General features: G+C 42.0%; 3 protein-coding genes across 4 annotated transcripts; all 3 read left to right on the forward strand.

Moving 5' to 3' along the window:
- Positions 1 to 1,530: 1,530 nt before the first annotated feature.
- Positions 1,531 to 10,258, forward strand: cldn10b (claudin 10b). Of its 2 annotated transcripts, none has more exons than XM_073845819.1 (5): positions 1,531 to 1,750; positions 2,476 to 2,637; positions 2,759 to 2,840; positions 2,928 to 3,029; positions 10,105 to 10,258. In XM_073845819.1, the coding sequence occupies exons 1-5, from the start codon at positions 1,531 to 1,533 to the stop codon at positions 10,256 to 10,258; spliced, it is 720 nt and encodes a 239-aa protein (XP_073701920.1). The 2 variants fall into 2 exon arrangements, with proteins under 2 accessions (XP_073701920.1, XP_073701921.1); XM_073845820.1 differs by having other exon boundaries at positions 10,126 to 10,258.
- Positions 10,259 to 13,053: 2,795 nt separating this feature from the next.
- On the forward strand, positions 13,054 to 18,910 carry cldn10l2 (claudin 10-like 2). Its single transcript, XM_073845818.1, has 5 exons — positions 13,054 to 13,285; positions 13,399 to 13,560; positions 13,800 to 13,887; positions 18,522 to 18,617; positions 18,712 to 18,910. The coding sequence occupies exons 1-5, from the start codon at positions 13,054 to 13,056 to the stop codon at positions 18,908 to 18,910; spliced, it is 777 nt and encodes a 258-aa protein (XP_073701919.1).
- Positions 18,911 to 20,093: 1,183 nt separating this feature from the next.
- On the forward strand, positions 20,094 to 23,006 carry cldn10c (claudin 10c). The gene is made up of 5 exons (XM_073845915.1): positions 20,094 to 20,325; positions 22,026 to 22,187; positions 22,257 to 22,338; positions 22,427 to 22,534; positions 22,847 to 23,006. Exons 1-5 carry the CDS (start codon positions 20,094 to 20,096, stop codon positions 23,004 to 23,006), a joined length of 744 nt encoding a protein of 247 aa, XP_073702016.1.
- Positions 23,007 to 25,043: the final 2,037 nt, after the last annotated feature.

The following is a 25,043-nucleotide window of genomic DNA, read 5'->3' on the forward strand; positions in this document are numbered from 1 at the left end:
CTTTGAAGTAGCTTGTGTTATCTTACTGTTTTTGGTGTATGTGTGAAACACGGTTGGACGGGAATATGTTGTAATGTTGCTCTTTTGGTTTGTTGTTAAACAGCATACAGAAATTAAAAATGGACTCAAGTAAAGAATTAAAAACCTTGGCAGAAACACATGCATATTCAATCAATATTCAACCATTAATTCAACCACTAATAATGAAAAACACATTAAGAATGATGACAGAATTCTGGCCCAACAAACTTCAAACCCTGCAGCTCTGATAATGTGTTTTGGAAAGATTTTCTTCATGTATCCATTCTCGAACTGTTATTAACCCAGTGAGGTAATGAGTGGAACAGTTTAATCCTGACCACAGCAGGTCACATTTCTTTTAGAGTAATGGTTTCTCTTTGAATGAGTAACCCAACTCTTAGAATCATTAAGTGGTGTCCTTTGTCACACATAGCAACCATTATAAACGTGGGACATATATTCTCTAAATTTCAGTTGTGTACTTTTATATCCTCACTTCATTTAGGTCAGCGATGGGCAACTCCAGTCCTAGAGGGCCACTGTCCTGCAGAGTTTATTTCCATCGATAATTGGATCAAACCTGCCTGAAATTGTCAAGAAATCCAGAAGTTGTTGGTTGGATTTTTCAGCTGTGTATGACAGCACTCTTAACAAGGTTCTAAAAGGGCGTTTTTGGAGTGATGCTATAGAAGAACCATTTTTGGTTTCCCAAAGAACCTTTCAGTGATCAGTACTTAAAAGAACCATTTTGAAGAGCATTAAGAAAAATCTAAAGAATATAAAGAACCTTTTCTGCATTTGAAGGTTCCATGGATGTTCAAGGTTCTTCTTGGAACCCATGATGCCAAATAAAGAACCTCTTATTTTTATTTCCTACTCTGCAGGACAGTGACCCTCCAGGACCACGGGTTGCCCATCCTTGAGTTAGATTGAAGCATCTCTCATGCCTTAAGATCCCCAAAACACACTTTTGAAGTCTTAATGTTGCACTTGATCTCTTACTGATGAACCGGTTTGGGTGGTGTACTTACAAAACACACTGAAGGGTCCGGAAAAGTGGGATAATTCTCTATACCAAAACACACCACAGCTTATTCTGATGGTGTTATTATGGAGGGGACACTCCTGACTGTAATCAACATAAATCAGATTTACAATTACCAATTAATGTTGTGGAACTGTTGTTGAAATATCAGTTTAATCTGTTCAGTCTTTTAATTTATTGGTCATTTTCACGAAAGCATATACAGACTTTGCTGTGGGGTGTTTACTGTGACTTCTGTTTTTTAGTTTAGTAAAAATAATAATAATAAGTCGTGGTTGTACTTTTCTGCGTTACCACCTTTCCTCCGTCTCCTTCTCTCGCTGCATTCAATCAGGTGCGCAGTTTGGCACACCCTCTCAGCGTCGAATGAGAATATATTACCCAGCTGTCATAGCACACTTACTAATCCTGGACAGTACGCTGGAGAACCGCAGTAGTGACGGTTGGAGAACTTAAGAGGGACAATGAGTAACATGGCAAGAGAGATTCTGGCGTTCATACTCACTACCTCGGGTTGGGTGTTCGTGTCCTCCACCTTACCTACAGACTACTGGAAGGTGTCTTCAATCGATGGCACGGTTATCACCACAGCCACCTTCTGGTCCAACTTGTGGAAGACATGTGTGACTGATTCCACTGGAGTCTCCAACTGCAAAGACTTCCCTTCAATGCTGGCACTGGACGGTCAGTAAAACTCTGAGACTTTTTATCTAGACAGTCAGATTTTCAATAGCATTGAAGCTCAAGCTCTTTGGATCATCTTAGTTCATGTTGGAGAGCATGATGTTCAGATTTTCTTCATGTAGCTCCAGTGCTGATAGGACACATTCTCACATCCATGTTCTTTTGACATTTAACCAGACTGTTTAGCTAATTATGATGGTTTTAATGCTTTGGTGCAAAATAAATGCACTAGCAATTTCAGGCATCCTTACCCCACTGTGTATATGCATTAATCATTATATATTTTAATATAATGTATATTTGTAAAATATTTAAGAACATATACGGAATTTTATGATGGGATAAAATGAATTTTATCACATCATTTATTTTTTTTTTTTTATAATTCTCGTAACAGAGCTAGACATTTGTGCAAGGTAAACTCACAACAGTCCGAAATGACTTTTCCTTCTAACATGTCAATGTTTAGCATGATTCAGAAAGCTGAGGGTGATAAATTAGGTGCATTTATCTCCAGGCTGTTTTCCATTCATTCAGTAGCATTTGTGGGTTAACTAGTGAGCTAATATTTGCCCAGAGAATAGCTAGAAGAGTGCTTGTGGATACCAGTCTGCTCTTCCATGACTCTCAAGGACAGACATCAGTGAAAGAGCTAAAACGAATGATAAAGTAAAGTGACTGACTGAGAGTGTTCATTGTTTTCTGCATTTTCTACTGTTGCTCAGGTTATATCCAGGTGTGTCGGGGACTGATGATCGCTGCGGTCTGTCTTGGTTTCTTTGGATCGATCTTTGCTCTGATTGGCATGAAGTGCACTAAGATCGGTGGTCCTGACCAAACCAAAGCCAGAATCGTCTGCTTGGCTGGGATCACTTTCATTTCCACGGGTTGGTTTTGGAAACTCGTATGAACATTGATATTATTCACACCTGGAAATGTCTAGTGCTGTACTAAACTGTATATAATGCCATAGTATTGCCATAACGTGCGCCTGTTGTTTCTCGGTAGGTCTGTGTTCTCTGAGCTCCTGCTCTCTGTATGCTCACAGGATCACATCCGAGTTTTTTGACCCCATGTTTGTTGCGCAAAAGTATATATCTATTTTTTTCCTACCAACTTTTGGCTACCAGAAGGTGAGTGGACTGTTGTTGCTGATGAATGCTATGCTTCTTCTCAGGTATGAACTGGGTGCTGCCTTGTTCATCGGCTGGGCCGGATCAACGCTGTGTATCATCGGAGGGGCGCTTTTCTGCCTGTCGCTGTCTGATGGCATGATCAAGTAAAAGGCTAAACATTTGTAATAATTGAATATGAGTATGATGACACAACAATGATGTACTAAAAACACGAAAATGTTTTTCCTTAGCTTTTCTGAAAAGTTTCACTCACAGATTTTCAGATGATGCCTGTTCATACAGATCAGTAAAAACAAACAAAAAAATGCTGTATTGCACATGCCAGGCCAGTAGTTTGCAAAATCATGAAAAGGTTCATATTTTCAAGATGTTAGTTGGTACGTGTCACACCAGGCCAGCAGAGGGAGCCTTGCCCCTCACAGACTGTTGCTGCTCCCTCTGCTGCTTCACTGGTTACTTCCTGTTTGTCTGCAATAAAAGCCAGCTCAGCACACACACACATCGCGAAGTATTGTTTTGCTCCAGCGGACTCTACCAAGCGTTTTCCATTGCTCTCAGGTTTCCTAGTCTCCTTGTTGTTCCCTAGCCATAGTTCTGTTTTTGTTTTCTCAGTCTTAGCTATAGTTTTCTAGTTTCTTGTTTTCATTTCATTTGTTTACTTTGGACTGCCCTCCTGGATTTTGACCCCACGCCTGTTTACTGGATTACGCTCTTGGATTATCTTTGCTGTTGTTGTTTGCTGGTGTTTTCGACCCTGTCTGTCTGACTCCGATCTGCTTAATAAAGCCTTGCATTTGGATCCTCACTCTCAGTCGTCCGCCTTTGTGACAGAATACTTCGCCATACCCCGGATCCAGCGGCTTTACCCACCAGCAGTACAACCCACCAAGAATGGATTCAGCAGGAAGTTTGTCCAACCCCGTAAGTCTGCTTTGCTCCATCTTTCAAAATGGCCGTCCTATCGAGCATTATGTGGAGGAGTTTCTTACATATTGTTTTTTGGCACCTTGTGATGAGACCATGTTGAAAGAATGCTTCTGGAGTGGACTTGATCCAGAGATCAGTTTTAATTTGCCTGATGAAGACCCCAGTTGGACCCTCGCACAGTTCATCAATTTTGTCTTGTTGTTTTGCAATACTCCGGTAACTGTGGGTGATTTAGATGTGCCACAGTGCAAGATGTCTGCTAGCCCAGAGCCTCAGCATAAGATGTCTGCCAGCTTAAAGCCACAGCACAAGATGTCTGCTAGCCCAGAGCCTCAGCATAAGATGTCTGCCAGCTTAAAGCCACAGCACAAGATGTCTGCTAGCCCAGAGCCTCAGCACAAGATGTCTGCCAGCCTAGAGCTACAGCACAAGATGGCCACCAACCCAAAGCCTGTTCACAAGATGGCTACCTTTCATGAACCTGTTCACAAGATGGCTACCTTTCCTGAACCTGCTCACAAAATGGCTGCCTTTCCAGAATTTGCTTTCGGAATGACTATTCTTCCTGAGTCCGCGTTCAAGATGGTCACCCAATTGGACTCAGCTCACCAGAAATCTACCACGTCTGACTTCTCTCGCAAGATGGCTGCCACCCCAAGGCCCGATCACAAGATGGCCGCCATCCCCAAGCCTGTTCACAAGATGGCTGCCACCCCCAAGCCTGTTCACAAGATGGCCGCCATCCCCGAACCTGATCACAAGATGGCTGCTGTTCCTGAGCCAATTCCCAAGATGGCCGCCCTTCCCGAGTCTGTTCACAAGAAGGCCACCGTCCCAAAGCCCGTTCACAAGATGGCTCCCGTTCCTGAGTTCCTGGTCAAGATGGCCGCCACGCCAGAGCCTGCTGCAAAGATGGCCGCCACGCCAGAGCCTGCTGCAAAAATGGCTGCCACGCCAGAGCCTGCTGCAAAGATGGCCGCCACGCCAGAGCCTGCTGCAAAGATGGCCGCCACACCAGAGCTACCACACAAGATGGCCGCCTCGCCAGAGCCTGCACCCAAGATGGCCGCCATGCCAGAGCCTGCACCCAAGATGGCCGCCACGCCAGACCCACGTCAAGTCATAATCCTGATGCCAACGCCTGCTAATGCTACGTCAGCCAAGCCAGCGCCTGCTCACGCCACATCAGCCAAGCCAGCGCCTGCTAACACCACATCAGCCGAGCCAGCATCTAATGCCACGTCAACCAAACCATCGCCTGTTAACGCCATGTCTGCTGCTCCTGTACAGTCAAGTCACGACACAGCTCCTGTTCTTGTCAAGTCAAGTCACATCGTGGCTGCTGCCTCTGCAAGGTCAAGTCAAGTTACAGCTAATGCTCCTGTCAAGTCAAGTCAAGTTACAGCAGTTGCACTTCCTGAGTCAAGTCAAACAGCACTTCCTGAACCAAATCAAGCAGCACTTCCTGAGCCAAGTCAAGCAGCACATCCTGAGTCAAGGCAAGACACCCCAACACTTCCAGAATATAAGCAAGTTACCACAGCGCTTACAGAGTCACATCAAGACACAGCAGTACCTCCTGAATCATGTCCAGCCGCCGCTGTCCCAGCAGAGCCAACTCAAGTCACAACCACTCCCTCAAAGCCATGTCAAGTCACAGCTGCTCCTGTCACGCCAAATCAAGTCACAGCTGCTCCTGTCACGCCAAATCAAGTCACAGCTGCTCCTGTCACGCCAAGTCAAGTCACAGCTGCTCCTGTCACGCCAAGTCAAGTCACAGCTGCTCCTGTCACGCCAAGTCAAGTCACAGCTGCTCCTGTCACGCCAAATCAAGTCACAGCTGCTCCTGTCACGCCAAATCAAGTCACAGCTGCTCCTGTCACGCCAAGTCAAGTCACAGCTGCTCCTGTCACGCCAAGTCAAGTCACAGCTGCTCCTGTCACGCCGAGTCAAGTTACAGTTGTTCCTCTCACGCCAAGCCAAGTCACAGCTGTTCCTGTCATCCCAAGTCAAGTCACTGCTATTCCTGTCACGCCCAATCAAGTCACAGCAGTTCCTTCCAGGCCAAGTCACGTCTCGCCCGAACATCCAGAGCCGGGACATGTTTCGTCTGATCTGCCAGAGCCTTCGCTCCCAAGCCACGCAGAGCATTCACTCCCAAGCCATGCAGAGCCAACGCTCCCAAGCCATGCAGAGCCAACGCTCCCAAGCCATGCAGAGCCAACGCTCCCACGTCACGCAGAGCCAACGCTCCCAAGCCTCACGCCCGCTGACCCGGAGGGCATTCCTCTGCCTACTACGCTACCTGCTATGGCAATCGCCATTTTGAGTGTGTGGGCTGTACACTGCGCCCCAGTGCCCTCTTCTGCCCATGAGTCCGCCCACAAGTTTGCTCTGGAGACCTCATCTACACGCATGTCCGCTGCGCCTATACCTCTTTCGGAGGTGGCGTACATAGCAGAACTTCACGCTCTGCCCGCACCGCCAAGGCTTCACGCTCTGCCTGCACCACCTATGCCCCCTGCTCTGCCAGCTCCGCCAGGGTTCCCTGCTCTACCTGCTCCGCCAAGGTTCCTTGCTCTGCCTGTTCTGCCAAGATTCCGTGCTCTGTCTGTTCCGCCAAGATTCCGTGCTCTGTCTGCTCCGCCAGGACTCCCTGCTCTGCCTGCGCCGCCAAGGCTTCACACTGTGCCTGCACCGCCTAGGCTCCCTGTCGTCTCTGACACGACCACGAAAGCCATTCCTGAAGTTCTCGTCTGCCTAGTCACGACTATGGAGGCCACCTTCCCCCATGAACTCTCTACCTCTCTCCTTGCTCTGTCTGCCTCCTCTGTCTCTGCTCTCCCCAGGTCCCAGTCCATGATGCGGCCTCCTGTTCCGCCCTGGAGGGCTTCTGCGCCTCCTGTTCCGCCCTGGAGGGCTCCTGCGCCTCCTGTTCCGCCCTGGAGGGCTCCTGCGCCTCCTGTTCCGCCCTGGAGGGCTCCTGCGCCTCCTGCTCCGCCCTGGAGGGCTCCTGCGCCTCCTGCTCCGCCCTGGAGGGCTCCTGCGCCTCCTGCTCCGCCCTGGAGGGCGCCTGCTCCGCCCTGGAGGGCTCCTGCGCCTCCTGTTCCGCCCTGGAGGGCTGTTACGCCTCCTGCTCCGCCTTGGAGGGCTGTTAAGCCTCTTGCTCTGCCTCCAGCTCCGCCCTGGAGGGCTTCTACGCCTCCTGCTCTGCCCCGGAGGGTCGTTAAGCCTCCTTCTCCGCCCCGGAGGGCCGCTCCACCTCCTGCTCCGCCCTGGAGGGCTCCTAAGCCTCTTGCTCCACCTCAGAGGACTGCTCTGCCTCCAGCTCTGCTCTGGAGGGCCTTTGCCAAACCTGTTCTGCCTCAGTCTCCTGGCCCCCCCACCGCTCCCCTGGACTGTTTTTTTCCTGTTGTTTTTTGGAGCGTCTGGAAGCCGCTCCTTGGGGGGGGGCTATGTCACACCAGGCCAGCAGAGGGAGCCTTGCCCCTCACAGACTGTTGCTGCTCCCTCTGCTGCTTCACTGGTTACTTCCTGTTTGTCTGCAATAAAAGCCAGCTCAGCACACACACACATCGCGAAGTATTGTTTTGCTCCAGCGGACTCTACCAAGCGTTTTCCATTGCTCTCAGGTTTCCTAGTCTCCTTGTTGTTCCCTAGCCATAGTTCTGTTTTTGTTTTCTCAGTCTTAGCTATAGTTTTCTAGTTTCTTGTTTTCATTTCATTTGTTTACTTTGGACTGCCCTCCTGGATTTTGACCCCACGCCTGTTTACTGGATTACGCTCTTGGATTATCTTTGCTGTTGTTGTTTGCTGGTGTTTTCGACCCTGTCTGTCTGACTCCGATCTGCTTAATAAAGCCTTGCATTTGGATCCTCACTCTCAGTCCTCCGCCTTTGTGACAGTACGAAAGAAATGCACACCTGCTCCCCACCACGTAAAAAAAGGGGTGCGTAAAACATGTCTAGAAGAGTGTGCAACATTTTTTCAGATGGTTAAAAACGCTTTGGTTACGTTAATTGAATATTTATTGTTTCGCACATGGCCTATTAATCTTTTTGCATTCATACAATGTGCTGGAGCCAAACCAAACTCAAGGGAAAGGAGTCCAGAATATTCCACTGCATTCTTGGACATGTATTTTATGTGGTTAAATAGGTTAGGTTTATGCTAATTGTTTGTGAATAAGCGCCCTATTTACGAATGATTGGAATTCAATCAGATTTGATGTTTTACCCCAAACTTACTCATATATTTACGGAAGTTTCACGAATGAGGCTCACAGTAGCTATGTTTACATGCACAATTGTTGGTTCAATCAGACTATCTGATTGATGAATCTGAATGTAGTGTTTACATAAATGCTCATTTAAGTGATTGGGTTGACGTGCACATTTATATGTCACAAGCTTTATATCGGAATAGATTTTTTCTTTACATGCGCACACTGCACGAATATAGAGTTTCTCACTGTTTGCACATAATAACCACTCTCCTACACTGTTTCTTTATTCTTTTTTAAGAGCAAAACTAATATTTATCCATTTCTGGATAATATATAAACCACTGTTTGAGAGTGTTTACATGCACGGTCAATAGAAAAGTGATAAACCAACCCCTTCATTCCGATTAAAACATTTTATCCTCTGCTGATTTTGTATGTTTGCCCACTGACAAAGAATGATCAGTCAAAAATTGTAATGGTAGACACATCTCAGGAGGGATTTTGTCCCACTTCTATTTGCAGATCCCCTCAAAGTCATTAAGGTTTCGAGGCTGATGTTTGGCAACTCAAACCTTCAGCTCCCTCCACATATTTTCTATGGGATTAAGGTCTGAAGACTGGCTAGGCCACTCCAGGACCTTAATGTGCTTCTTGAGACATTTTGTTGCCTTGGCCATGTCTTCTGGGTCATTATCATGCTGGAATACCCATCCACCACCCATTTTCATGCCCTGGCTGACTTCAATCCCCTTGCCCTGATGGTACATGGCCCCGTCCAGTTGTCCAGTCCCCTTAGCAGAAAAACACCCCCAAAGCATAATGTTTCCACCTCCATGTTTGATGGTGGGGATGGTGTTCTTGGGGTCATAGGCAGCATTCCTCCTCCTCCAAACACAACGAGTTGAGTTGATGCCAAAGAGCTTTATTTTGGTCTCATCTGACCACAACACTTTTACCAAGTTCTCCTCTGAATCATTCAGATGTTCATTGGCAAACTTCAGACGGCTGTACATGTGCAGGATTTCAGTCCTTCACGGTGTAGTGTGTTACCAATTTTTTCTTGGTGACTATAGTCCCAGCTGCCTTGAGATCATTGATGAGATCCTCCTGTGTAGTTCTGGGCTGATTCCACATCGTTCTCATGATCATTGAAACTCCACGAGGTGAGATCTTGCATGGAGCCCCAGACCGATGTTTCTTTCAATTGCCAATAATCGCAACAACCGTTGTCCCCTTTTCACCAAGCTTCTTGGCGATGGTCTTGTAGCCCATTCCAGCCTTGTGTAGGTCTACAATCTTGTCCCTGACATGCTTGGACAGCTCTTTGGTTTTAGCCATGGTGGAGAGTTTGGAATCTGATTGCTTGATCTTTGGACAGGTGTCCAAAGGTGTGGACTTCCTTTAAGAGAGTGCTCCTAATCTCAGCTCATATAAGACAGCTTGTATAAAAGACACCTGGGAGCCAGAAATCTTGCTGATTGATAGGGGATCAAATACTTATTTCACTCATTAAAATGCAAATCAATTTCTAACTTTTTTAAAATGCATTTTTCTGGATTTTTTTGTTATTCTGTGTCTCACTGTTCAAATAAACCTACCACTAAAATGATAGAATTATTTCTTTGTCAGTGGGCAAATGTACAAAATCAGTAGGGGATCAAATAATTTTTTTTCCCTCACTGTACATTAAGGCTTTTCAGTCCAATTGAGCTGTGATTCCAATTACACAGCGTATTTGGTTGCATGTAAACGTAGCAAATGTGCACATACCTACAAAATGAACATGTAATACGCAGGCTCATGACAATGATAACATTATTTTCTTGCACTTTCTGTGTTTGTCTGTGTTTTCACACACCCAAAATCCTGCTGTCATGTAAATGAATGGCCAAAACCCATACCTTTCTTGTTTTTAGTTGAAAATGGTGTGTCATGTAAATGCCCCCCAAAGATATGAAGTCCAAAGAATCGGATTGAAATGTCTGATTTGGTGTTTTTGAATTTAAGTCATTTATGGTTACCAAACATTATTAACAGACAATGACATTATTTCCCCCTTTTAACAGTTCACCATATCCATCGGACAGAAGAGCTTTCGTCAACGGCGGAGCATCATTAATGTCTCGTCCGATGCCACAGAGTCAGTCGTCACACACCAGGAGACCTCCGCCAGAATACAACAGCACTCCCCATCACTTTGACAAAAACGCCTATGTATAACACACACTGCTGACTGCAGCCATTCAGATCTCATTCACGTCTCCCTCTGATGTGTAATATCTTCTGGTAGCTCATTTAGTGCCCTTGGATGCCCAGCTCAGATGACTTGTACAGATGCAGAGTTTCAGTCAAGATTATGATTGGCATTCTAATTTATCTTGAAGACTCTGGCATATCTAATTCATGTTTACGCAGCGCTGCATGAGATTATGTCATCTGTTGATAGTTGTGTTGTACTTGTCTGTACCAGTCTGGGTGACTTCCCTGCTGAAAAAAAACAGCATATGCTGGTTAGGTATGTTTTGGTGCTGGGATGCTGGTTTATGCTGGTCCTTTGCTGGTTTATGCTGGTCCTTGACCAGCAACATGACCAGCATAAACCAGCAAAGGGCCAGCATTAAAACCAGCAAAGGACCTGCATTAACCAGCAAAGGACCAGCAAAAACCAGCAACATGATCAACGTAAACCAGCAAAGGACCTGGATAAACCAGCAAAGGACCAGCATAAACCAGCAACATGATCAACGTAAACCAGCAAAGGACCTGGATAAACCAGCAAAGGACCAGCATAAACCAGCAACATGATCAACGTAAACCAGCAAAGGACCTGGATAAAACAGCAAAGGACCAGCATTAACAAGCAACTTGACCAGCATAAACCATCAAAGGACCAGCATAAACCAGCAACATGATCAACGTAAACCAGCAAAGGACCTGGATAAACCAGCAAAGGACCAGCATAAACCAGCAACATGATCAACGTAAACCAGCAAAGGACCAGGATAAACCAGCAAAGGACCAGCATAAACCAGCAACATGATCAACGTAAACCAGCAAAGGACCTGGATAAAACAGCAAAGGACCAGCATAAACCAGCAACATGATCAACGTAAACCAGCAAAGGACCAGGATAAACCAGCAAAGGACCAGCATAAACCAGCAACATGATCAACGTAAACCAGCAAAGGACCAGGATAAACCAGCAAAGGACCAGCATAAACCAGCAACATGATCAACGTAAACCAGCAAAGGACCTGGATAAAACAGCAAAGGACCAGCATAAACCAGCAACATGATCAACGTAAACCAGCAAAGGACCTGGATAAACCAGCAAAGGACCAGCATAAACCAGCAACATGATCAACGTAAACCAGCAAAGGACCTGGATAAAACAGCAAAGGACCAGCATTAACAAGCAACTTGACCAGCATAAACCATCAAAGGACCAGCATAAACCAGCAACATGATCAACGTAAACCAGCAAAGGACCTGGATAAACCAGCAAAGGACCAGCATTAACCAGCAACATGATCAACGTAAACCAGCAAAGGACCTGGATAAAACAGCAAAGGACCAGCATTAACCAGCAACATGATCAACGTAAACCAGCAAAGGACCAGCATAAACCAGCAACATGATCAACGTAAACCAGCAAAGGACCAGCATAAACCAGCAACATGATCAACGTAAACCAGCAAAGGACCTGGATAAACCAGCAAAGGACCAGCATAAACCAGCAACATGATCAACGTAAACCAGCAAAGGACCTGGATAAACCAGCAAAGGACCAGCATTAACCAGCAACATGATCAACGTAAACCAGCAAAGGACCTGGATAAAACAGCAAAGGACCAGCATAAACCAGCAACATGATCAACGTAAACCAGCAAAGGACCAGGATAAACCAGCAAAGGACCAGCATAAACCAGCAACATGATCAACGTAAACCAGCAAAGGACCAGGATAAACCAGCAAAGGACCAGCATAAACCAGCAACATGATCAACGTAAACCAGCAAAGGACCTGGATAAAACAGCAAAGGACCAGCATTAACCAGCAACATGATCAACGTAAACCAGCAAAGGACCTGGATAAAACAGCAAAGGACCAGCATTAACCAGCAACATGATCAACGTAAACCAGCAAAGGACCAGCATAAACCAGCAACATGATCAACGTAAACCAGCAAAGGACCTGGATAAACCAGCAAAGGACCAGCATAAACCAGCAACATGATCAACGTAAACCAGCAAAGGACCTGGATAAACCAGCAAAGGACCAGCATTAACCAGCAACATGATCAACGTAAACCAGCAAAGGACCTGGATAAACCAGCAAAGGACCAGCATTAACCAGCAACATGATCAACGTAAACCAGCAAAGGACCTGGATAAAACAGCAAAGGACCAGCATTAACAAGCAACTTGACCAGCATAAACCATCAAAGGACCAGCATAAACCAGCACCAAAACATACCTAACCAGCATATGCTGTTTTTTCAGCAGGGATATTAATTGCTGGCAGTATATGGTGGTGGATCATGAGTAGATTCAAAGCAGGCCAGACTGAATTATGTTTCAGGAAAATGTCAAATGAAATGACACACCAGTAATGATTTGAGTGTAAATATTGTCTAAATTTCTAACATTGAAGATTGTGTAGCCAGTGGTCTCGGTTATTATCGTGATTAAGAATTATGTGGTTTTTGTTTATGTTTAATAAATATGAAAAATAATATTGTTATAATTGTTGCAATATACTATTAGTACATACAACAGCGTGTGTAACACCTGTATGCGCTGCTGAATTCTAATAGCACTGCATCTATTTTTTTGTCAGACACACACTTCATTATATTTATAGTAAACCAGCATCACGATGTGTGTACAAATACAACATAGTCCCTTGCTTTGTTTCCTAAACTCAGGTGTTTGTCAGACTGCTTAGACTGCTTCCTCTGCTGAAGAGTGGAGCATATTTGAGTAAGAATGACCATATGCTTAGATCACAGGAAAATGAGGAGAAGTCTAATACAGGTGTTTGGCTTCTTGATTTCTACTTTTGGCTGGCTGTTTGTGAGCTGCACTCTAGCCATGGACTACTGGAGAGTCTTCTATGTAGGTGGCAAAGGAGGCAACTGGATGATCAAGGGGATTTGGTATTGGTCAAACCTGTGGAAAGACTGTGTGACGGACACCTCGTCCGTCACAAACTGCAGAGAATACGACGTGCTGTGGGCCGTAACGCGTAAGTGCTCTCGCATCTCCTCCCTTTTATGAGGGATGATTAATCACATTTTGACAGAATTGGTTCAGTGAGGGAAGAATTGAGTTTTCTGAGCTCTTGCACCTCTTAAATAGCGTATGTTCAGGGAGTCCGAGGCCTGCTTATGATCAGTATGAGTCTGGGGTTGGTCGCTGCTGTGCTCTGCTTTATCGGGATGGACTGCACCTACATTGGTGGAAGTGAGAAAACCAAAAACAGAATATTACTTTCTGGAGCAGCTTTTCATTTTGTTGGTGGTGAGCAAATCCTTTTATCCAATATATACTCTTTATATAACCACACACATCTTACCTATATATACATTCAGGCTGAATACAGGGATAGTGGATGATTATAAATCAATATTGTTACTCCTATAATAGTGTGGAACTACACTGATGTTCCATTGGCACCATATTTTAAACACAAAGTATCAGAACACTTAAGCAATATTCACATTAAATTTATTTATTTTTTTTTTTTTTTGTCCTCACAGGTGTGTCGTCACTTGCGGCGTATTGTTTATACACAAACAAGGTCGTCAGCGCTGCCTTTTCACCTACTGTTGACAGAAGTATTATAAGGTACTTGACTATAACATTCAATATCCAAACAGAGATGTTTTGAATGAAGAAGTGTTAGTATCGGTAGTGATGCTGAATGTGAGCACAGCTTTTTGATTTTTAAACAGATAATCCTTGTGAAAAAGAAGTGCAATTTAGGTATAATAAAAATGTAACATTAAAAGTTATACTTTAAAGCACAATAAAAGATTATTAAAACAATGGATTTTCAAAATGTACTTTAATGAAGTTCACTTATGTTGATGCTTTGTCTAACATACTAAACCACATTTAAAGTACTTTCATTTTGACTGTTATTCGATGATACATTTAAAGTTAATATATTTGAAGTCTACTAAACTGCAACTTCATCACTTCAAATGCGTAATTACAAATATATTTCTATACATGACATACAAGTTTCAGTAGGAATGACATTAAACTATATTTTACTTTATCATAAATGCTTGTCAGTATATTCTACATTACAATAGAAGTAATGATGAAATAATATGTAAACACAAAATAAAAATTTATTATTTTATTAATTAAATGTGATTTATCATTATTGTTATTATTTACCAATTTTCATATGAATAAGTTTGCCTAATAACAGAAGGATAATCCAACAAAAGTAATTTTAAGCATTATCTTATGTAGTAATAATAATCCAATCTATTAATCACTTTAGGCTCTATGGCCAGCAAAGAAAGTGTGTTTTTAATACTCCCTTTAAAGAAAGGTGTAAAAAAAGGATTTTCTGAAACACATGATCTTGTTTGCAAAAAAAGTGCTTAACAAATTTATTAGACCACTGCTTAATGTTTTTTGCCTTAGCTGTCCTAAACTAACTGTATTGGTAAAAACATATATATAATTATTGTTGGGATTTGTTAGATTCACAGACAGATCACACCAAAGATTAATTAAAAGCAAGCCTTTGGGAGCAGATATAAACTATTTGAAAGTCAAAAACAACAGAGACTTTGGAAAAGCACATCATTCATTCATTCATTCATTCAAAAGCACATAAAAGTAATGGCAGCAAGAATACAAGCTATTGCATAGTTCCAAAAGAGGCCATACAAAATAAAAATAAAATAGGCAAAGAAATTGCCTACGTATATATATCCTTTCTCGATTGCCAATAGCTGCAATTTTGTGGATTTACACACCCATGAGTGAGGCAGTATCATGGAGAGCCAGACTTTCTGTCCAGGTCGACATGTAGATGGTTCAGAGTGCCAAACATCAGCCTTGCTCTTCTGCTGTCTGGCTGCTTGTTGTAGGTGGATGTGTGTTTTCTTCCAGACCCTTTCACTCTGACGGGACTAATAATCGATAGCTGGGACATTTGAGGGTTCTCCAGACCATGAGAATAGAGGGGGTAGGAATCCAAGGATACTCTGGAATGGAGGGAGTTTTGTGGCTGGTTGGCGTAATGAGTTTTGGGCATACTCTGCCCAGGGAAGGAAGTGACTCCAGGACGCATGGGCAGTAGGTGCATAAGAAGCTCTCAAACTCCTGGACCAACTTCTCTGTCTGCCCATTTCATTGTGAATGGTACCCTGAAGAAATGCTAATTAACACACAAAGGAGTCAAACGAAAGCTTTCCATACCTTGGACACAAACTGTGACCACGATCAGATACAATGTTTTCTGTGAGATTAAAGTTCTTGAAGACCTGGTGGAATAGAGTCTCTCGTGTCTCAAAGGCGTGCGTAATCGAGTGAGTGAAATGAGTCTGCAGGCCTTGGAGAAACAAACCACAACCACCAGGATGCAAGTGAACCTATTTGAAGGAGGGAGGTCTGTGACAAAGTGTACTCCCAGGTGTGCCCATGATCACTCAGGAACGAGCAGAGGGAGAGGTTAGCCAGCTGGGAGTCACCAAGGAACCTTGCTAATGGTGCATCCTTAAATGCAGGGCTGAACTTAACAAGCCATATGGAGCCACCAGTAACAGTTCTGACCAATAGCATGAAAAAAAGAGTGAAGGGAGTCCAGAATTTAAGCTCAGAATATGCTTGTATGATCTGGTCACCCCATGAATGGGGCTAATGATCACTGTAGGTGAAAGGATTCAGCCCTTAAGCCAGTAGCACCACTCCTCTATTGCTAGTACCAATTCCATAGTTGACCTCTGTTGACCTCATAGTTAGGAGTAGATGGCATGCAGGAGTTTGGGAGGTGTGCCATGACACTAAGATAGTACTGCTCCCACTTCTGTGATAGAGGCATTCACCTTTCATTTTGGAGGTGAATGCCTCTATCACAGAAGTGGGAGCTGCATTTAGAGACATACGGTCGTGGCCAAAAGTTTTGAGAATGACACAAATATTAGTTTTCACAAAGTTTGCAGCTAAACAGCTTTTAGATCTTTGTTTCAGTTGTTTCTGTGATGTACTGAAATATAATTACAAGCACTTCATACATTTCAAAGGCTTTTATCGACAATTACATGACATTTATGCAAAGAGTCAGTATTTGCAGTGTTGGCCCTTCTTTTTCAGGACCTCTGCAATTCGACTGGGCATGCTCTCAATCAACTTCTGGACCAAATCCTGACTGATAGCAACCCATTCTTTCATAATCAATTCTTGAGGATTGACCACAAGTTCTCAAGGCCATGGACCCAAAATTTCAACGTTTTGGTCCCCGAGCCACTTAGTTATCACTTCTGCCTTATGGCACGGTGCTCCATCGTGCTGGAAAATGCATTGTTCTTCACCAAACTGTTGTTGGATTGTTGGAAGAAGTTGCTGTTGGAGGGTGTTTTGGTACCATTCTTTACTCATGGCTGTGTTTTTGGGCAAAATTGTGAGTGAGCCCACTCCCTTGGATGAGAAGCAACCCCACACATGAATGGTCTCAGGATGCTTTACTGTTGGCATGACACAGGACTGATGGTAGCGCTCTCCTTTTCTTCTCCGGACAGCCAGATGCCCCAAACAATCGGAAAGAGGCTTCATCTGAGAATATGACTTTGCCCCAGTCCTCAGCAGTCCATTCGCCATACTTTTTGCAGAAGATCAATCTGTCCCTGTATGTTTTTTTTTTTTTGGAGAGAAGTGGCTTCATTGCTGCCCTTCTTGACACCAGGCCATCTCCCAAAAGTCTTGGCCTCACTGTGTGTCCAGATGCGCTCACACCTGCCTGCTGCCATTCCTGAGCAAGCTCTGCACTGATGGCACTCCGATCCCGCAGCTCAATCCTCTTTAGGAGACCATCCTGGCGCTTGCTGGACTTTCTTGGACGTCCTGAAGCCTTCTTAACAAGAATTGAACCTCTTTCCTTGAAGTTCTTGATGATCCTATAAATTGTTGATTTAGGTGCAATCTTAGTAGCCACAGTATCCTTGCCTGTGAAGCCATTTTTATGCACCGCAATGATGGCTGCACGTGTTTCTTTGCAGGTCACCATGGTTAACAATGGAAGAACAATGATTTCAAGCATTACCTTCCTTTTAACATGTCAAGTCTGCCATTCTAACCCAATCAGCCTGACATAATGATCTCCAGTCTTGTGCTGGTCAACATTCTCACCTGAGTTAACAAGACGATTACTGAAATGATCTCAGCAGGTCCTTTAATGACAGCAATGAAATGCAGTGGAAAGGGATTAAGTTAATTTTCATGGCAAAGAAGGACTATGCAATTCATCTGATCACTCTTCATAACATTCTGGAGTATATGCAAATTGCTATTATAAAAACTTAAGCAGCAACTTTTCCAATTTCCAATATTTATGTAATTCTCAAAACTTTTGGCCACGACTGTACATTTGAACTTTATTTATGATGCTTTACAAATACCAAGTAATGTGTGAAATCAAGAAATTAGAAAAAAATTTTATCCAAAATTTGAAAAACTTTGCCCTGACTTTAAAATGTTAAACAAGAAAACACAACTTCAATATTTATTAGGTGAAAAACAAGATTGTATCTTACTAGCAGCAAGATACATTGATGCCTGTCACAAAAAGAGGGAGGAGTCAACAAATCAGTGATGCGCCCACCCACATACACACGCGCGCACACACACACACCACATTGAATTTTAAATTGTTCATAGAACTCTAAAATGTTAATTACTTGTCCTGCCTTTTTTTTTTTTTTTTTTTTTATAATGTATATACATGCATGTTTCTGTTGCATACATATCTGTTTTACATTCAATGTAAACACTCTGCTTTGGCAATACTCTGTAACAATTGTCATGCCAATAAAGCACATATTGAATTGAATTGAATTGAAATAGAGTTGATCAAATGCAAGTAAATAAAAATGAGAACATTATGAAATAAGAATTGAATGACAGTGGTGATAAGTTTCTGGATGTACTATACATTCAGTATATGTATGAATTATCATAATTTCCTGAAATTTGGCACGTGAAATGATCATGCTTAAACTAAACATACAGTACTTTGTATTTCTTTGTAAATCAGAAGTTTACCCTGGTGAAAAAAACAGCTAAAACCAGCCTGGTTTTAGAGGGGTTTTGATCTTTTTTCCAGCCTGGCCAGGCTGGTCAGGCTGGAAAACCACCAGCTAAAACCAGCCTGACCAGCCTGCTACTCTATTATTATCATTTTAATTTATTGCCATTAATATTTTTGTATTATTTTGCTGTACTACTACTCTTTTGTGCAGGTATGGGTTAGGAACTCCAATATTCCTTGGATTTGTTGGATGTTTCTTTATAATTCTTGGATCAGTTTTATATGCTGTGACAATCATCCCAATTCGGTAAATATTCTACACTGTTAGAGCAAAACTTACAAAAGTGTATAGCAATGAGGAAGATAAATTGATCTACAATTCTTTTCTTTTTTTCTTGTAGAATCTTGACTTCGTCTGCAAGAACAACAGGCGACCCTCCATCATACGCCCAACGGACAAGAAGCAAAACACTGTACACTTCTGCATACTACGCACCCTCAAGACAATCAAGACTTCACAGCCAATCAAGCAGCTCTCGCATCTCCAGACTGTCACAGGCCACTGTGGAGAAAATGTCTGCCAGAGACACATTTGTGTGAACTTTACAAACCTTAGAAAAGCTCTGTGACACTGCGAATAGTAAAGAAAATGCTCAAGAAAATCTGTTCTGCTACATGTCAGTTAATTTTTTGAATGTAATAGTGTAATAAAAAAGTAAATGCATGGCCTCATTGGTTTCAGTAATCTCAGTCATTGATCCAATTACATCCATTTAGTTATTTTCAACCACAGTAAGAATTGACATCACAATATAGTGCTTCTGCCTGAAACCTAAACTAACTGTTATCTAAATCTCTTAATTACTTTTGAACTCTCGTGACAATGATCGTGTTTTCATTTAATACTTCTTGAAAATCACTTACTCTCATTTAAAACAAAATTGACCAATATTTAAACCTCTTATTCACATTTACTTTGAATGTTTATGTTTTTAAGTCACTGTGGGACTGATAAATGTGACCCAGGACCACAAAACCAGTCATAAGTAGTCTGGGTATATTTGTAGAAATGGCCACCAATACATTGTATAACTCAAAATTATTGATTTTTCTTTTATGCCTAAAATCATTAGGATATAATGTAGCGAGCATGTTCCATGAAGATATTTTGTAAATGTCCTACCATGAATATATCAAAACTTACTTTTTGATTAGTAATGTGCATTGCTAAGAACTTCTTTTGGACAACCTTAAAGGTAATTTTCTCAATATTTAGTTTTTTTTTTTTTTTTGCACCCTCAGATTCCAGATTTTATAATAGTTGTATCTCGACCAAATATTGTCACAAACCATACATCAATGGAAAGCTTATTTATTTAGCTTTCATAATATATAACAGTGTACCAATAATGTTACTAATTCTAAATCCAGAGGATCACCAATAAGGCATTACCGTAAAGCTTCTCTAAAGCTGCTTTGAAACCATGTGTTGTGAAAAGCACTTTACAAATAAATGAGACTTGACTTGTCCAGCTCATGGAAAGATGTTTTTTCTGTTACCTGTTTTGTTTTAAAATACAAAACCACGTAATGCGGGTTGTTCTGAGCTTTATGTATATAACAAACACAGTGTGTGCGAGTGGCACTGATGACACCACAAACAGCGTCCTCCTCCCAAAGAGCCAGTGAAAGCACTAGATCAATCCAGCACACCTTGAGGAAGGTCCTCTGGCTGAGTTCTGCTTTCAAAGACCATCTTTAACTGCATCAGGCTCAACCCAGCATGCATTACAGAACGGTAATAATGTACACCGAAATAGGGTGCTTCGTAGCATCCGTTTGCGGGTGGATCTTGGTTTGTTCCACGATGCCGACCAATTATTGGGCTTATTCTGAAGTGGACAGTTTAGTTCTGACATCTGCTCACTATTTCTCCAACCTCTGGAAAGACTGTCTGTCCGACTCCACTGGCGTTTTTGACTGCAAAGAGTTTCCCTCCCTGCTGGCTTTGCAAAGTGAGTATTACTAATGTTACTTCATTCCAGCCAATAATGGGTCAGAGTGGATTCATGTTTGAAAGAGGCAGTCACCTCCAAAATGAAAGGGTGTTGCAAGTCAGGGTGGTGTAGGACAGGAGCAGAGGTGAAGGCTATTTTGAGTTTGATGAAAGTCTGGCTGGCAGCCGTAATCCATGGCAGGGTCTTGGGATTTGTGAAAAGAAATGATAGAGCAACGATTGAACTGAAACCTTTGAAGAAGCGGTAATAAAAGTTGACAAAGCCAAGGAACTGAACTGTTGGACCATTGTAGTTTGTGGCCAGGCTTGTTAAAAGCGCTGTATAAATAAAGGTGATTTATTGATGATTGATTGAGCGGCATGCATCTTGGTGTCATCCGAATGAAAGCCATCGACATTGATGAGGTATAGCTCAAGAACTTAACGGACGACTGATGAAAGACAGTGGATAAACTCTCACAGTCCCAGAGGTTATGAGGTTGTTGTGGTGGCAGTGTGGGACTGAACGCATCAACACATATTCGTAGCATATAGTGCTGAAGATCTCAAGGTAATGTCTGATTATGTCTGCTTCAGACTCCTGTTCAAACTTGTCTAAGATTACTCGGATAAATACCTAAATTTTATCATCCCATTTAACATAAATTCTTGAGAACTGCTTACATTTTAATAAGAAACTGACTAATGTTTAAATCTCCTCTGTATGTTTAATTGCTTATGTAACAGGTTCAAAAGGGTGTTTCTTGCTTTGGTTGCTATATTTGTATGGCCCTTTAATTGTGGTAGAGCCTCACTCCCTGTTCATTGGCTGGCAGCATGTTGGAAAGGGTTTCCGGTTAAATCAGTAATATTCGCGCCAGCAAAGACAGTGGTTGTGGTGGGTGAGTGCTCTGGGAAAAATATATTTCTTTTGTTGATCTTTCTATATTTTGACGATGTATTTTTCTTCTTTCATGTTGCCAAATAATATTGTAATGGTTAATGTGCACTCGTCATTGCAGGACTTTGTGTAAGAACGCTGTGAAACTGATCACCTAATTTGAATGTGTTTAAACAGAATTAAATAATCCACCCGAGGTGCGAAATGGTCTTGGTTGTCTCAGTTATTACACACAATGCAGACATTGGTGCCGTGACCCGGATGGGAGTTAGGTTTAGGGGGGTGAGTGTAAGGGAGGCCAGCTAGTAGGTGCTGCGTAGGTAAACCTCACTCCCCTGATCTCAATAGACGCACTAGTGACCGATGCTAGAGGCCTCCTTCTTAGTGCGTCCGCCTCACGTGCCGGAGACCCGGGTTCGAGGTAGGGCCCAGGTGTGAGGGGTTACACTTATATGGCATTATAACACTAGTTCCTGCAGAGTAACATATGAGTAATTAGTGATCTATTATGATCATGTTCACAATAAAACAAACAATTGCTCAAGTGTCAGACACGTTAATGTGCGATTAGACTTTCCATAATTATTTAACAGCTCCCAATAAGATTAATCTCTTTCAGTAATCACTGATTAGGTAATGAGGAACTATCTCAGTCGTATATTTGCCATTACTTACTGTACAGTACAGACCTATTAATGACAGACCATTATTGTAATAACTGTGTGCACTAAAGCTATGAAAACATTTTGTATTGCGAAAAGCACTGTACAAATCTCACTTAACAGACTGTGACGACTGTTGTGTTGACCGTTCACCAGCATACATTCATCTGTGCCGATCGTTCGTCATCATCTCCATAATCCTGGGATTCTTCGGCTCCGTTCTGGCTTTGGTGGGGATGAAGTGCACAAAACTCGGAGGGTCTGAAATTGTAAATGCAAGAGTTACCTTTGCTGCAGGGATGAATTACTTTATATCAGGTAAATACTTGCCCATGTCCAATATGTTCCAGTATGTGGATGTAAGTTTAACTTGATTCTCTGTTGTAGGTCTGTGTGGCATGTTTGCTTACTGCTGGTATGGCCACAAGGTTATTTCTGAGTTCATGGATCCGAATTACAGAGCAAAAAAGTGAGTATCTCAATACAGAAGTGAAATCAGATGAAATATGTGGTTGTTATGAAATGCAGGTTTGAATTCGATCTTTCTTGTGTGTCAGGTTTGAACCGGGATCGGCTCTGTTTGTAGGGTGGGGCGGCTCGGCTCTCCTCGTGGTCGGAGGATTTGTGTACATCATCACTGCAGGGAAGGAGGGCTGCCAATCTAGGTATCAGTGCATGTCGTCTATTATCTCATTTCAAACACAAAACCTTTATCTTTAAAAGATAAGAAGTGTTGAACTGTTTTACAAGCTTCTTCCTTGAGGTTCACCCTGTTGACAAAAACGTGTTGATTACGGTCGAATGCAACAACCATGTGAAGGACGCCCAACTGGTTTATAATCAAGAAAGTGTGCTTAATTGGATCAAACTTGGCATTTTGTGTTCCTCTGGGAATTTCGGCTTGCCCATGTGTTGGTAGATTTTCTACAGATGTCTTGCCACTGAATGTAATGACGATTAGATATTTCTGATTTCAGCTCCAAGACCCAAGAGATGTCATATAAGTCTCCTTCCTCCAAACTCTCTGAAACAAACCAGAAGACCTACAGTCCTCCGGTGTCGCCCATCCCTGACAGAGCAAACCAGAAGTCCAGCAAACCTCCCAAAGCATCTCACGCCGTGGACGCATACGTCTGACGGGTTCCTTTCATATGACGTTTTAGAACTTGATCTAGAAGTTGATCTGGAAAAAAATTGTAGTGATAGATTTATGCAAGTCTTTTTTAACACCATGACCATGTGATCAAGACTGCTGTTTCAATCATAAAAAGAATTGTTGTTTGACAGAAATACATTGGATCTGCTTGAGCTGGTAAAGATTACAGTCAATCCTGATGACGGCTGATGCTCAGAGATTCTACACAATTTCCATTTCAAAATTCCAGACTTTCCCAGATCATATTTTTACAGTGAAAAATAAATGATTTATTCTGTACTTAATGATTACTGTTTCAAATTAACATTGTCAGGGGCCATTGTCTGTGATTGGCTACAAAGCTCAGCTCTGTGAAATCAAGTAAAGAGAAACAGGACCGTTTGGAGACAGCTGCCGGTCCTGAAGAACCACTGGTATCATTAACTACATACAGCTCAGGTCAAAAGTTTACATACATCTTGCAGAATCTGCAAAATGCATGTTATTGTTTTAATCAGTACTGACCTGAATAAGATATATTATATAAAATATGTTTACATATAGACCACAAGAGAAAATAATAGTTGAATTTATAAAGATCGCCCTGTTCAAAAGTTTACACACACCTAATTTGTAATACTGTGTTGATACCTGAATGATCCACAGCTGTTTTTTTTTTGTTTGTTTGTTTAGTTGTTCATAAGTCTGTTGTTTGTCCTGAATAGTTAAACTGTCTGCTGTTCTTCAGAAAAATCACAAATTATTTGCTTTTTTAGCCTTTTTGTTTATTTGAACCCTTTGCAACAATGACTGTATGATTCAGAGATTTTGAGGGACTCATACGCAACTATTACAGAAGGTTCAAACACTCAAACACTGATGCTCCAGAAGGAAAAACAATGCTATAAGAGCTGGGGGTGAAAACTTTTTAAATTTGAAATAAGTTAAATTTACCCCGATCTTCATCTTCTGGGAAACATTGTAGTATCTTCTGTAGCCTCTGAAGGGGCAGTACTAAATGAAAAAAAAAAAAAAAAAAAAAAAAAAAAATATATATATATATATATATATATATATATATATATATATATATATTTAGGCAAAATAAGAAAAATATACACATTTTCATTGTTCAAAAGTTTTCACCCCCCGGCTCTTAATGCATGGTTTTTCCTTCTGGAGCATCAGTGAGTGTTTGAACCTTCTGTAATAGTTGCAAAAGAGTCCCTCAGTTTTCCTCAGTGTGAAAAGATGGATCTCAAAATCATACAGTCATTGTTGGAAAGGGTTCAAATACACAAAAATGCTGGAAAACCAAAGAATGTATGGGAGCTGAAGGATTTGTCTGAAGAACAGCAGACAGTTTAACTGTTCAGGACAAACAAAGGACTCATGAACAACTGTCACTAAACAAAAACAACAACAACAAAAAATACATTTCTGTAAATATCGTATTCAGGCTAGTACTAAATAAAAAATAACATGCATTTTGTAGGACCCCTCTTATATTATTAAATAAATTAACATTTTGTAGATTCTGCAAAGGCGTATGTAAACGTTTGACCTCAACTGTATGTAAGATTTCTGTATTAACTCTGTACCTTTATACTAGTATTGACAACACTGCAAACAACTAACAAGCCTGGATGAAGAAAAGTTAAATTTGAATGTTCATTTTAATTAATCATATGATGTACACATACATGTTTTTACATTGCACTTACATGTGAAAATACGGTCCCATTAACATCTTTAATTACACTGTTGACCCTAATTCTACCCCTTAAACCCAATCATAGCACTAAGCCTAACCTTACCCGTATCTCACCTAAATAGCAAGTCAACATGAACACAATCGGTACATTGGACCCAACAATTATTTAGTAGGACCCGGATTTGTTTTTTTAATTGTTAAATTTTTCAATTTCATATTTTAGAAAACAGAATAGAGGCCACAGTCTGGAAACACAATTGTTTCGCCATTTGGAAAATACTGAAATCAAATTCTGTACTGTGCAGGAACCCTGAATGCTCTTCAA

The sequence above is a fragment of the Garra rufa genome, chromosome 8 (genome assembly GCF_049309525.1).
Source record: "Garra rufa chromosome 8, GarRuf1.0, whole genome shotgun sequence".
In the NCBI taxonomy this organism is placed as follows: Eukaryota; Metazoa; Chordata; class Actinopteri; order Cypriniformes; family Cyprinidae; genus Garra; species Garra rufa.